The sequence below is a fragment of the Pleuronectes platessa genome, chromosome 11 (genome assembly GCF_947347685.1).
Source record: "Pleuronectes platessa chromosome 11, fPlePla1.1, whole genome shotgun sequence".
Lineage (NCBI taxonomy): Eukaryota > Metazoa > Chordata > Actinopteri > Pleuronectiformes > Pleuronectidae > Pleuronectes > Pleuronectes platessa.
In genome coordinates, this window is record NC_070636.1 from 6,730,394 (window position 1) to 6,745,689 (window position 15,296).

The window sequence follows — 15,296 nt, forward strand, 5'->3', positions numbered from 1 at the left end:
AGATACTCCACAGACTGCATTTAAAGCTGTATATATATATATATATATATATATATATATATATATACACACATATACACACAGTTAATATAGAGATATAGACAGTTGGATGCGATTTGATGATGTAAAGGGTGTACATACATATATATTGGGGCAAAAAAGAATTTAGTCAGCCACCAATTGTGCAATTTCTCCCACTTAAAAAGATGAGAGGCCTGTAATTTTCATCATAGGTATACCTCAACTATGAGAGACAAAATGAGAAAAAAATCCTTAAAATCACGGTCTGATTTTTAAAGAATTTATTTTCAAATTATGGTGGAAAATAAGTAACTCTTGTTATATTTGTAATATTTTGTTGTATTGGTCAATAACAAAATTTCATCTCAATACTTTGTTGTATACCCTTTGTTGGCAATGACAGAGGTCAAACGTTTTCTGTAAGTCTTCACAAGCTTTTCACACACTGTTGCTGATATTTTGGCCCATTCCTCCATTGCAGATCTCCTCTAGGGCAGTGATGTTTTGGGGCTGTCGCTGGGCAACACAGACTTTCAACTCCCTCCACAGATTTTCTATGGGGTTGAGATCTGGAGACTGGCTAGGCCACTCCAGGACCTTGAAATGCTTCTTACGAAGCCACTCCTTCGTTGCCTGGGCGGTGTGTTTGGGATCATTGTCATGCTGAAAGACCCAGCCACGTTTCATCTTCAATGCCCTTGCTGATGGAAGGAGGTTGCATTGGGATTTTTAATACATAACACGAAAAACAATTATCTTCTGGTTCATACAATTCAACCTAGATGCGGCTAGGGGCCAGAGCACTCTTGTCACTTTCAGACTTCGAGTCAATGGCTCTGAACAATGGAATCACATTTAATTTATACTAAATAAGCCCCTCCTTTCACAGAGGTAGAATATTTATCCAATCAGCTCTCTGCGTGTTGTCTTCAGGCTTAGGTTTGGTCACCTTCAATCTGAATGAGGACCACTCCGAAGTCTCACTACACATTGAGATCAGGCCTCTGCTGAGTCTCAAGAAGAAACCTGTTTCTCAGACCCGTCTTTCTCTCAGACCCTCTCGTCTGCGCCGTTAACACCTATGGTCACTCTGTTGCAGACAGTAAGATAGCCCCTGCTGTGAAAACCCTTTTGTTTCAGCAGCAGGACCAGGAGTGTCCAGCCAATACACATCAGCAAAGGATTTCACCAGTCTAACTTATCTTAGGATATTACATTCTATATATATATATTTGTCAATCTTTCATCAAACTTATCTAAATACAAAATGTCCCATCACAGAGGTTTTCACTCAAAATCTCACGATACATGGCCCCATTCATTCTTTCCTTTACACGGATCAGTCATCCTGGTCCCCTTGCAGAAAAACAGCCCCAAAGCATGATGTTTCCACCCCCATGCTTCATAGTAGGTATTGTGTTCTTTGGATGCAACTCTGTATCCTTTCTCCTCCAAACACGACAAGTTGAGTTTTTACCAAAAAGTTATATTTTGGTTTCATTTGACATTCTCCCAATCCTCTTCTGGATCATCCAAATGCTCTCTAGCAAACTTCGGACGGGCCTGGACATGTACTGGCTTAAGCAGGGGGACACGTCTGGCACTGCAGGATTTTAGTCCCTTGCGGTGTAGTGTTTTACTGATGGAAGCCTTTGTTACTTTGGTCCCAACTCTCTGCAGGTCATTCACTAGGTTCCACCGTGTGGTTCTGGGATTTTTGTTCACCGTTCTTGTGATCATTTTGAGATCTTGCGTGGAGCCCCAGATCAAAGGAGATTATCAGTGGTCCTGTATGTCTTCCATTTTCTAATAATTGCTCCCACAGTTGATTCCTTCACACCAAGCTGCTTACCTATTACAGATCCAGTCTTCCCAGCCTGGTGCAGGTCTACAATATTGTTTTTGGTGTCCTTTGACAGCTCTTCGGTCTTGGCCATAGTGGAGTTTGGAGTGTGACTGTTTGATGTTCTGGACAGGTGTCTTTTATACTGATAACGAGTTCAAACAGGTGCCATTAATACAGGTAACGAGTGGAGGACAGAGGAGCCTCTTAAAGAAGAAGTTACAGGTCTGTGAGAGTCAGAAATCTTGCTTGTTTGTAGGTGACCAAATACTTAATTCACCGAGGAATTTACCAGTTAAGTCATTCAAAATCCTACAATGTGATTTCCTGGACTCTTTCCCCCAATTCTGTCTCTCATAGTTGAAGTGTACCTATGATGAAAATTACAGGCATCTCTCATCGTTTTAAGTGGGACAACTTGCACAATTGGTGGAATATGTCTCAGGAATATATTTATCATATAAGAGCTATATATATGATATAATAATATATTATTAATATATTTTAAACAGTCTATATAAAATATGTAGAATCGATAGACAATCTGAATGTTTTCATCTCTTTTCTTCAACTCATTATGAGAGTCCAATGCTGTATTGTGCTACTTTTGAAACAAGAATAAATATTTCCTTTTTTCTCTTAGACAACAGACTTATTTCTAATATACACTCATGCGAGTACCACAGTATTTTTATCTCAGACCATGCTCCCACATCACTAGACATACAGTTTCCCAATTACAGCCGCATCTTAATACCATGGCGTTTTAATTCATAATTTATTATCTAGTGACCCCTTTGTAGACTTCCTAAGATCCAATATACAACTATTTTTTGAAAGAAATAAAACACCAGAAGTATCAAAAGGAACTTTGTGGGAAGCTTTAAGGAATACTTGAGAGGCCACATAATTTCCTACACAACGCACCTCAGAAAAATGTCAAATGTACATTGAGTTTCCTAGAGTGGACGAGGAGCTGGTGGAGAATTTGTCCAATCCAGTTTCATCAGCTGAGATCATGACTGCTATTAGTACTTTACAGAGTGGCAAGTCGCCGGGCCCGGTTGGATTTACGATAGAATTTTAGAAGAAATTCGCTCCACTTGTCTCCACAGTCTTGTGCGATGTGTATAATGAGGCCCTGTCTCTTGGCCGGCTTCCTCCAACCCTGACTAATACCACAATTACTCTTCTCTTAAAAAAAGATAAAGATCCTTTACTTTGTAGTAGTTTTAGACCTATATCTCTGTTGAATGTGGATTTCAAAATTCTTGCTAAGATTTTAGCCCTCCATCTTCAGGGGGTTCTTCCACAGATCATCTCATCAGACCAAACTGGCTTCACGCTGGGGAGGCACCCATTCCACAACACCAGAAGACTGTTTAACATACTGAGCATGCCCAGTTCCAGCACCTCAGAGGTAGTGGTGTCGCTGGACGCTGAACAAGCTTTTGATATGTTGGAGTTGGACTTTCTATTTGAGTTGATGGAGAAATTTGGTCTTGGTTCAGGTTTTATTTCATAGGGGAAATTGCTATACTCCACACCAGTAGCTTCTGTGCAAACAAACAATACAGTATTACCCCCCCCTTCCGGCTCCACCGCGGCACAGGGCAAGGGTGTCCACTATCCCCTTTATTGTTTTCCATAGCCATTGAGCCCCTGGCCATCTAGCTGAGATCCGAGAATGGATTTGAGGGCGTCTCCCGCCAAGGATCACTAAACAAGCTGTCACTGTACGCAGATGATTTACTTCTCTATGTATCAAATCCATCCACATCTCTCCCGATAGTTTCGGACATCCTGAAGCAATTTGGCCAACTCTCTGACTAGAAACTCAACTTCGGAAAGAGTGAGTTATTTGCAATTAATAACTTAGTTGGGGACTTGCCAGACAACAGAGTTCCCTTTAAAAGAGTGGATAACTGTTTTAAATATTGGGGAATCCTTATAACAAGGTCTCTAACAGACACTTTCAATAAAAATGATGTCCCATTGCTTGGCAGAGTTGAGAAGAACTTTCAAAGATGGTCTACCTTGCCTCTATCGTTTGTCGTTAGGGTGAACCTCATCAAAATGACAGTTCTGCCAAAATTCCTTTACCTTTTACAGCAAATTCCTGTTCATACCTCAATAAAGTTTTATGCTAAACTGGATAAGGCAATATCTGTTTTATTTTTTCTGCAGTAAAAGATATTAATGTAAATTTGTTATTTACTTCTACTTAGACAGTAATTTCTCTTGTGTTGATCTGCATGAAATCCATGTTTCTGACTTTTGAGTTGAATATTGAACAAAATGATAAAAATCACAAAAGCATTACTTAAGTAGTTTGTAGGACATTCCTCACAAATCTTATTATTATCAATAAGTGACAGAAGTAACATTTTATAATGAAACCTGAGAAATTAAAGGGAAATTACACATTTAGCATAAGAGTTAATCAGATATTCTGTTCCATCCATGTTCTGATGTGTGAGTGCTTAATGGTAATTCACTTTTGAATGTGTGATTATAATAATCATCATATCAATATTTGATGAAGTGTAACAGAATATAAATGACAATCAGAGTTAATAAATAAATATCTGGCAACATTTAGTCATCAAATGAAATTGATAAACAACCACAATTTTCTGATTATTCTGGTTTTAAACTTGCAGGATGTGCTGGTTGTATGAACTCAATGTGTTTTGTAATACATCGAATATATTCTCTGTGTATATTGTAGTTTTCTGTTAAAACGTATTCTGTAGAGCAACTAGTTTACAACACGTGCAACTCGGCCGGTCAACGCAGCGTTCACTGCTCCACCAGATAATCACCATGAAAACTCATTTGTGGGACTCCAGGGGCGTTTCAAGGGACTTTAGGGGCCTCAGGCAAAAGGGACCTTGGGAGCCTACACTGACCCAAACACCCCCCTACAAAGAAACACATGAACCACATCAATACAATCTTCAGACAAATAGTATATAGTCAAAATTTTAAAAGTACAGACCTGGGCATCCACGTAAATGATAGTGAAATAATAAAGTTTATGTTCAACCCCCCCCCCCCCCCCCCCCCCCCCCACACACACACACACACAAACACACACACCTCAGGCTCATCTTTCACACATATTCAGACGTTCTAGTCTTCAACCCAAAATCTAAAATGTCAAAGTTGGTTTCATGGGGCATTGTTTGGATATTTCTTAACATTTAAAACTTTGAGTTTGTTTCAGTTGTGTTTAGCTTCATTGTTGCTCTGCTTGAAGACTTGTGTTGTGTTCACTGGACCAGTTATTCTCTGTGCAGCTGCAGCCGACCAGTTTCACTTCAGTCAAACTGAGGGAGGTTTTTGTACAGCTCTAAATCACTGTGTGAACTTTCCATTGCCAACAGTACCAAGACAGTAATAATCTCCAACATCTTCAGCCTGAACACCACTGATGGTTAAGGTGAAGCTAGAACCAGAGCCACTGCCACTGAATCGAGAGGGAGTTCCTGTATTAAGAGTTGATGTATAGTATATAAGAAGCTTGGGAGCCTGTCCAGGTTTCTGCTGGTACCAGGACATATAACTAGTGCTAATAGCAGTGTTGGTTTTACAGGTCAGCGTGACAGTGGATCCTGGAGTAAATGTGATGACTGGAGGCTGAGTCACAGTCAACTGGCCGCTGCATCCTGCACACAAACACAAATCATACATTAATCAGCGGAGGTGAAGAGAGAGAACAGGCAGCGCATCACGTCTGAAATGTTGCTGAGTGACTGAACCTGTGAAGCTGCAGCAGGCCAGCGTCCAGATGAGGAGGGTGATGAGAGTCATGGTGGTTGTGGTCGACTGACGGGTCTGAGTCCTGCAGAGTTGGAGTCACAGGACTATAAAGCTTCTCAGTTCAGTGGAGGATCAGCTGACGATGCAAAGCCTCCTCTCTATGGAAATGATTCCTCTGCTCTGAGCGGACTGAAGGTGACGTGGGACACAAACTCAGGAGCGTTGCTGTTTGGATTTACACTAAATAAGAAGAAGAAGAATTGAGGGTCGTCAGCATCTGGATTCAAATTGTTTCACTTTCATTGATGCAAATATGTTTATTTCATTCCCTTGAATTACAGAGTGAGTAGACGTGCAATTGGATTTTTTATGAAAATGTTGTTTTAATTCTTTTGAAGCATCCTGTTTGTTTTACAGCTTTCAAATGATGTCAAACTTATTTTCTTTAAATATTAAATTCATGACAAATTTAAATACATTTTCTGAAAGATTTTAACAAATATATATATATTTATTATTTATTAAATCTTGATGAAATTTCGAGTCACGTTTGCTCAATATAAATATTCAGTGTAAATTGTGTAGTTTAACCAGAAACAAGTGACTCTTCAGTGGACAGACTGTTGTTCACGGTGCAGGAGGTTTTTGTACGAGCACCTAATGAGTCTGTATCACTGTGGTACACTTTCGGTGGAGGAACCAAACTCGACAAAGACTGTAAGTACCAGAGACTTTTACTTTGTGCATTTATAACTTTTATCAAGTAATGAACAAGAATTTGATCAAGTTCAGAGATTTACTGGCTGATAATTTTGTGGAATTTTTATCAATCTAAGGTAATCTCATATCCTGAGAGAAAGAAATGTAGATCAATATGTATTGGTTGTAATTAATTTATGTAGATTAAGACATTTATAGAAACATACTAAAACAAATGTTTCTTCTATTTTCATGTACAATGATGATTTTTATTCACATGTTTAAAATGTTTAAAAACAGAATTTGCTCAAGCTTCAAACTTAATCATAAATTGTTTAAAAATGTTTAGTTTGAATTGATCAAACATATTTTGGCACAAAAATCAGATGTTGAACACAAACAGGATTTTATCAGTAGATGCAGCTCAGCTTTGCGTTCACGCTTCATGTGGTGAAAAGGAAGTGAAAGAAACAGACGACAAAGGTTTGAACTGTTTTCACACCAGTGTTTCAGCTCTGTGAGTTTAAACAGAAGAAAATCATCTCAGGGACGAGTTCTTCACTGTCACACGTTGAGAAACAGACGTGAAGACGTCCTCAATAATCATCAATAATCATTATCAGTGAACCTTCTCAGCCACATTGACACTTGAACCCTGCGGCTGATGGTCTGACACTGAGTGAATGATGTTCAACAGTAGAAGTTCTTCTGTTTCATTTGATAACGTACAAGAAATCACCTGTAGGTCATTTTCCTTCATCCTCATCCCTTTGTCTTTTCTCCCCTCTCTCTCCTCCAGTGGGTGTGGTGCGGCCCACCCTGACCCTCCTCCCCCCCTCCAGTGAAGAGCTGAAGCAGGGCACTGCCACTCTGGTGTGTATGGCCAGCGGGGGCTTCCCCTCATCCTGGAGCCTACTCTGGAAGGTGGGGGGCAGCATCAGGTCCACAGGGGTGTCTCACACCCCGGGGGTCCTGGGGGGGGCCGGCCACTACAGCTGGAGCAGCACATTGAGCCTCCCTGCAGACCAGTGGAGGAAGGCGGGCTCAGTGAGCTGTGAGGCCAGTCTGGACGGACAGAGCCCTGTCACTCAAACCCTTGACCCTGACCTCTGCTCGGAGTAGAGAGACGACCGGATGGAGTCATTGTGCTCTACTGTGGGTCCGTTTGATTTACATGTGTTCTACTGCAGCTCTGCATGTCTTCATGCCTTTTCTTCAACTCATTATGACAGTCCAATGCTGTATTGTGCTACTTTTGAAACAAGAATAAATATTTCATGTTCTTATGTCATTTGTTTTTCACATTTCTATTTTTAGTTTACTAAAATAAAATATATCATCACCAACATCTGCTTCTGTTTTATTTTTTCTGTGGTAAAAGATATAAATGTAAATCTGTGTTTTACTTCTACTTAGACAGTAATTTCTCTTGTGTGGATCTGCATGAAAACCATGTTTCTGACTTCTGAGTTGAACATTGAACAAAATGATGAAAATCAAAAAAGTATCACGTTAGTAGTTTGTAGGACTTTCCTCATAATTCATATTATTGTCAATAAGTGACAGAAGTAAAAGTTTATAATGAAACCGGAGGAAGCAAAGGGAAATTACACATTTAGCATAAGAGTTAATTAGATATTCTGTTCCATCCATGTTCTGATGTGTGAGTGCTTAATGGTAATATACTTTTGAATGTGTGATTATAATAATCATCATATCAACATTTGATGTAGTGTAACAGAATCTAAATGACAATTAATGGCGATAAATAAATGCAACATTAAGTCTTCAAATGAAATTGATAAATAACCACAATTGTCTGATTATTCTGGTTTTAAACTTGCAGGATGTGCTTGTTGTATGACCTCAATGTGTTTTATAATACATCGTATATATTCTCTGTGTTTATTGTAGTTTTCTGTTAGAACTCATTCTGTAGAGCAACTAGTTGAGGCAGGTTTTTTACGATACAGCTCCGTTTACAACACGTGCAACTCGGCCGGTCAACGCAGCGTTCACTGCTCCACCAGAGAATCACCATGAAAACTCATTTGTTGGACTTCAGGGGCGTTTCAAGGGACTTTAGGGGCCACCGGCAAAAGGGACCTGGGGAGCCTACATTGACCCAAACACCCCCCTACAAAGAAACACATGAACCACATCACTACAATCTTCAATCAAATATTATATAGTCAAAATTAAAAAGTGCAGACCTGTGCGTCCACGTAAATGCTAGTGAAGTAATGAAGTCCAGTTAATAATGTAGAAAATCTAAATCTGACAAACTTGGTTTCATGGGGCTTTGTTTGGAGATTTCTGAACATTTAATATTGTGAGTTTGTTTCAGTTGTGTTTAGCTTCATTGTCACTCTGCTTGAAGACTTGTGTTGTGTTCACTGGACCAGTTATTCTCTTTGCAGCTGCAGCAGACCAGTTTCACTTCAGTCAAACTGAGGGAGGTTTTTGTACGGCTCTAAATCACTGTGTGAACCGTGCGCTATCAGGAGTACCGAGACAGTAATAATCTCCAACATCTTCGGCCCGAACACCGCTGATGGTTAAGGTGTAGCTAGAACCAGAGCCACTGCCACTGAATCGAGAGGGAATTCCTGAATTAAGACTTGATGCTCTGTATATAAGAAGCTTGGGAGCCTGTCCAGGTTTCTGCTGGTACCAGGACGTAAAATCATTGTTATAAACACTGGGGTTGGTGTTACAGGTCAGTGTGACAGTGGATCCTGCAGTAAATGTCACGACTGGAGGCTGAGTCACAGTCATCTGGCCGCTGCATCCTGCACACAAACACAAATCATACATTAATCAGCGGAGGTGAAGAGAGAGAACAGGCAGCGCATCACGTCTGAAATGTTGCTGAGTGACTGAACCTGTGAAGCTGCAGCAGGCCAGCGTCCAGATGAGGAGGGTGATGAGAGTCATGGTGGTTGTGGTGGACTGACGGGTCTGAGTCCTGCAGAGTTGGAGTCACAGGACTATAAAGCTTCTCAGTTCAGTGGAGGATCAGCTGACGATGCAAAGCCTCCTCTCTATGGAAATGATTCCTCTGCTCTGAGCGGACTGAAGGTGACGTGGGACACAAACTCAGGAGCGTTGCTGTTTGGATTTACACTAAATATGAAGAAGCAGAATTGAGGGTCGTCAACATCTGGATTCAAATTGTGTCACTTTCATTGATGCAAATATGTGTATTTCATTCCCTTGAATTACAGAGTGAGTAGATGTACAAAACAGTATTTTAAAAACTCTTTTGAAGCATCCTGTTTATTTAACAGCCTTCAAATTATGTCAAACTTCTTTTCAAAATGTAATTTCATGACAAAGTTAAATTAACTTGTTGTCTCTCAATGTCCAGGAGTACGAAAAATGTTAACAAATACTTCATCATCAAAATTATAAAAGTGCAGACCTGTGCATCCACATAAATGATAATGAAGTAATAAAGTTTATATTCAACGCCCCCCCCACCACCACCACCTCAAGCTCATCTCACGTTCAGACTCTGTGTGACTTTAACTCTGAGGAGCAGCGATGCATAAAATTCATGCAAAATACATTTGAGTGCACCTGTCTTTATGAAACTGAGAGGAAGAGGTGACGCTGAGTGAGAACATGTGGACATCACATGAAGGAACTTTCACTTCTGTGTCTGACTTTGAAAAGTTCCGGTCTGCACACATGGGAGAAGTTTCTCTTCAAGGTTTTTTACCAGAAAACATTTTAATGTGATTGTTGTTAATGGACTATTTCATCCCAAACCAAGAAATGTGCCAAAATCTAGCCAAGTGATTTTGTTTCCTCAACTAAATCCAACAGTGACTGAACACTGAAACCAGGAAGCTGCTCTGGGAGTAACTCTCTCCCTCAGGAATATCCCTTCATGTCTATGAGTAGATGCACACTGCCCTCTGCTGGCAGTTCACCATCATCAATAACTCCATTAGGGTCTGAGGCTGATTTTGTTTTCTGTCCTTGTTCAACCTTTTCATCACCATGTACATCAGTCATTTCATACAGCTCTGATATTAGGGAAAGAAGTTAGTAAGTAAGCGTCATCTGACCTCAGTGACCCCAGGCCTCTGTTTTATTTAGGTATTCTCACCCTCTGAGAAAATACTCTGAGTATCAATCAGAATGTGACAGTGAAGTTTTCGAGTATCAGGCTTATTCGAATACTTTGTTAAAAAAAATGAATAATGTTCAACATTTCAATTCCATTCAAACTGAGCAAACTGCATCTGCTAATAAAGATAAAACCATGTGAATAAAAAGAGCTGCAAAATGCATCATGAGGCCTAAAGAGACCTTAGTTAGATAGACCGTCTATATGGAGATATACAGTGCCCTGCATAAGTATTCACGCCTCTTGGACTTTTTTTACATTTTGTCATGGTATAACCACAGATTATTATTTATTTCATTGTGATGTTATGTAATGGCTCAATCACAAAATAGTCCATCATTTAGAAGTGGGGGGAAATATCACATGGATTTCAAAATTATTTACAAATAAAAATCTGAAAAGTGTTGAGTGCATATATATTCACCCCCTTTACTGTGTGACCCCTAACAAAGATCTGGTGTGAACAATTGCCTTCACAAGCCACATTTGCAAGTCACATAATTAGTAGATAGGGTTCACTTGTCTGCAATTTAATCTCAGTATGGATACATCTGTTCTATGAAGGACTCCGGGTTTGTTAGAGATCATTCCTGAACAAACAGCATCATGAAGACCAAGGAGCTCGCCAAACAGGTCAGGGATAAAGTTGTGGAGAAGTATGAAGCAGGGTTAGGTTTAAAAAGAAAAATCCCAAGCTTTGAACATCTCTATTAGTTGTGTACTCCACAAATCTGGCCTTTATGGAAGAGTGGCATGAAGAAAGCCGTTATTGAAAGGAAACCATAAGAAATCCCGTTTGGAGTTTGCCACAAGCCATGTGGGAGACACAGCCAACATGTGGAAGAAGGTGCTCTGGTCAGATGAGACCAAAATTGAACTTTTTTGCCTCAATGTAAAACGCTTTGTGTGGCGGAAACCCAACACTGCCCATCACCCTGAGCACACCATCCCAACAGTGAAACATGGTGGTGGTAGCATCATGCTGTGGGGATGCTTCTCTTCAGCAGGTACAGGGTAACTGGTCAGAATTGAGGAAAAGATGCATGGAGCTAAATACAGTGCAATCCTTGAAGAGAATCTGATGCAGTCTGCAAAAGACTTAAGACTGGGGCGGAGGTTCATCTTCCAGCAGGACAATGCACATAAACAAACAGGCAGAGCTACAATGGAATGGTTTGGATCAAAGCATGTTCATGTCTTAAAAAATTGCCCATTCAAATCACAGACCTACATCAAATTGAGAATCTATGTCAACACTTGAAAATTGCTGTTCACAGACGGTCTCCATCCAATCTGATGAGCTTCAGCTTTTCTGCCAAGAAGAAGGGGGGTGAATACTTATGCACCCGACAGATGTTAACTTTTTCTTTCTCATTGTTTGTGTCACGTGTTTTGCACCTTCAAAGTACTATGCACATTGTGTTGATCAATTGGTAAAAAGTCTGTTTAAGTCTATTTGAATTCCAGTTTGTCACAGTACAAAATGAAAAAATTCCAAGGGGGACGAATACTTATGCAAGGCCCTGTAGACAGTCTGATTAATATATAGAGATGATATATAAGGTCAATATAGATATAAATACAATCTATTGACTGTCTCAGGAATATATGTTTCATATAATAGCTATATATATAATATAATAATATATCATTAATATATTTATAAACAGTCTATATAAAGTGGATGACAGTCTGTATAAAATATACAGAATCTCTAGACCATCTGCATGTCTTCATCTCTTTTCTTCATCTCATTATGACAGTCCAATGCTGGATTGTGCTACTTTTGAAACAAGAATAAATATTTCATGTTCTCATGTCATTTGTTTTCACTTTTCTATTTTTACTGTACTTTACTAAAATATATAAACACCAACATCTGCTTCTCTTTTATTTTTACCGCAGCAAAATATATTAATGTAAATCTGTGTTTTACTTTGATATCTGCATGAAAACCATGTTTTTGACTTCTGAATTGAACATTGAACAAAATGATGAAAATCACAAAAGTATCACATTAGTAGTTTGTAGGACTTTCCTCACAATTCATATTAATGTCAATAAGTAACGGAAGAAAAAGTTTTACTCTGGTTTTAAACTTGCAGGATGTGCTGGTTGAATGAGCTCAATGTGTTTTATAATACATCGTATATATTCTCTGTGTTTATTGTAGTTTTCTGTTAGAACTCATTCTGTAGAGCAACTAGTTGAGGCAGGTTTTTTACGATACAGCTCCGTTTACAACACGTGCAACTCGGCCGGTCAACGCAGCGTTCACTGCTCCACCAGAGAATCACCATGAAAACTCATTTCTGGGACTCCAGGGGCGTTTCAAGGGACTTTAGGGGCCTCAGGTAAAAGGTACCTGGGGAGCCTACATTGACCCAAACCCCCCCCTACAAAGAAACACATGAACCACATCACTACAATCTTCAAACAAATATTATATAGTCAAAATTAAACATGTGCATCCACGTTAATGATAGTGAAGTAATAGAGTTTAAGTTAACCCATCTCACCCCCTCCTCATCTGACACAGACATTTAGCCGTTTTAGGTTTTAACTAAAAGTTGGTTTCATGGGGCTTTGTTTGGAGATTTCTGAACATTTAAACTGTGAGTTTGTTTCAGTTGTGTTTAGCTTCATTGCCGCTCTGCTTGAAGACTTGTGTTGTGTTCACTGGACCAGTTATTCTCTGTGCAGCTGCAGCAGACCAGTTTCACTTCAGTCAAACTGAGGGAGGTTTTTGTACGGCTCTAAATCACTGTGTGAACTTTCCATCGCCAACAGTACCAAGACAGTAATAATCTCCAACATCTTCAGCCTGAACACCACTGATGGTTAAGGTGAAGCTAGAACCAGAGCCACTGCCACTGAATCGAGAGGGAATTCCTGAAAATAGACCTGTTGTTTGGTATATAAGAAGCTTGGGAGCCTGTCCAGGTTTCTGCTGGTACCAGGACATATAACTAGTGCTAATAGCAGTGTTGGTTTTACAGGTCAGCGTGACCGTGGATCCTGGAGTAAATGTCACGACTGGAGGCTGAGTCACAGTCACCTGGCCGCTGCATCCTGCACACAAACACAAATCATACATTAATCAGCGGAGGTGAAGAGAGAGAACAGGCAGCGCATCACGTCTGAAATGTTGCTGAGTGACTGAACCTGTGAAGCTGCAGCAGGCCAGCATCCAGATGAGGAGGGTGATGAGAGTCATGGTGGTTGTGGTCGACTGACGGGTCTGAGTCCTGCAGAGTTGGAGTCACAGGACTATAAAGCTTCTCAGTTCAGTGGAGGATCAGCTGACGATGCAAAGCCTCCTCTCTATGGAAATGATTCCTCTGCTCTGAGCGGACTGAAGGTGACGTGGGACACAAACTCAGGAGCGTTGCTGTTTGGATTTACGCTAAATATGAAGAAGCAGAACTGAGGGTCATCAGCATCTGGATTTAAATTGTGTCACTTTTATTGATGCAAATATGTGTATTTCGTTCCCCTTGAATTACAGAGTGAGTAGATGTACAATAGAATTTTCAAAACATTTTGTTTTAATTCTTTTGAAGCATCCTGTTTGTTTAACAACTTTCAAATTTTGTCAAACTTCTTTTCGAAATATTAATTGATGACAAAGTTAAATTAACTTGTTGTCTCTCAATGTTTAGAATTAACACAAATTTTAACAAATATTTTATCATCAAATTTATAAAAGTGCAGACCTGTGCATCCACGTAAATGATAATGAATTAATAAAGTTTATGATCAACGCCCCCCCCACCACCACCTCAGGCTCATCTTACGTTCAGACTCTGTGTGACTTTAACTCTGAGGAGCAGCGATGCATAAAATTCATGCAAAATACATTTGAGTGCACCTGTCTTTATGAAACTGAGAGGAAGAGGTGACACTGAGTGAGAACATGTGGACATCACATGAAGGAACTTTCACTTCTGTGTCTGACTTTGAAAAGTTCTGGTCTGCACACATGGGAGAAGTTTGTCTTCAAGGCTTTTTACCAGAAAACCTTTGAATGTGATTGTTGTTAATGGACTATTTCATCCCAAACCAAGAAATGTATCAAAGTCTGACCAAGTGATTTTGTTTCCTCAACTAAATCCAACTGTGACTGAACACTGAAGCCAGGAAGCTGCTCTGGGAGTAACTCTCTCCCTCAGGAATATCCCTTCATGTCTATGAGTAGACGCACACTGCCCTCTGCTGGCAGTTCACCATCATCAATAACTCCATCATGGTGTGAGGCTGATTTTGTTTTCTGTCCTTGTTCAACCTTTTCATCACCATGTACATCAGTCATTTCATGCAGCTCTGATATTAGAGAAAGAAGTAAGTAAGTAAGAGTCATCTGACCTCAGTGACCCCAGGCCTCTGTTTTATTTAAGTATTCTCACCCTCTGAGAAAATACTCTGAGTATCAATCAGACTAAATGTGAAGGTGAATTTTACGAGTATCAGGCTCATTCGATTTTTTCGAAATAAAGTGTTACATCTCAATTCCATTCAAACTGAGCAAACTGCATCTGGTAATAAAGATAAAACCATGTGAATAGAAAGAGCCTCAAAAATCTATCATGAAGCCTTAAGAGACCTTAATTAGATAGACTCTATATATGAAGGTAGAGACAGTCTGATTACTATAAAATGATATATAGACCATATATGTCATTATACTGTAAATAAATAAATACAATAAAATGATACATAAGGTCTATATAATGGTAATAATAAGGTCTCTTGAAAGTCTCAAAAGTATATTTAATATATTTATTTTGTAATATATATAATATAATGATATATTATTAATATACTTATATA

General features: G+C 39.5%; 4 gene segments (V, D, J or C); 1 reads left to right on the plus strand and 3 right to left on the minus strand.

Moving 5' to 3' along the window:
• Nucleotides 1-5,224: 5,224 nt before the first annotated feature.
• LOC128451269 (probable non-functional immunoglobulin kappa variable 3-7) lies at nucleotides 5,225-5,892 on the minus strand. The segment is given in 2 exon segments: nucleotides 5,225-5,535; nucleotides 5,629-5,892. Coding segments are annotated over 2 exon segments (363 nt in total).
• A 268-nt stretch (nucleotides 5,893-6,160) lies between these two features.
• LOC128451040 (immunoglobulin lambda constant 6-like) lies at nucleotides 6,161-7,674 on the plus strand. The segment is given in 3 exon segments: nucleotides 6,161-6,172; nucleotides 6,268-6,346; nucleotides 7,128-7,674. Coding segments are annotated over 3 exon segments (414 nt in total).
• Nucleotides 7,675-8,791: 1,117 nt separating this feature from the next.
• Nucleotides 8,792-9,475, minus strand: LOC128451266 (Ig kappa chain V region K16-167-like). The segment is given in 2 exon segments: nucleotides 8,792-9,120; nucleotides 9,214-9,475. Coding segments are annotated over 2 exon segments (366 nt in total).
• Nucleotides 9,476-13,227: 3,752 nt separating this feature from the next.
• LOC128451272 (immunoglobulin lambda variable 3-25-like) lies at nucleotides 13,228-13,872 on the minus strand. The segment is given in 2 exon segments: nucleotides 13,228-13,538; nucleotides 13,632-13,872. Coding segments are annotated over 2 exon segments (363 nt in total).
• Between the last annotated feature and the right edge of the window lie 1,424 nt (nucleotides 13,873-15,296).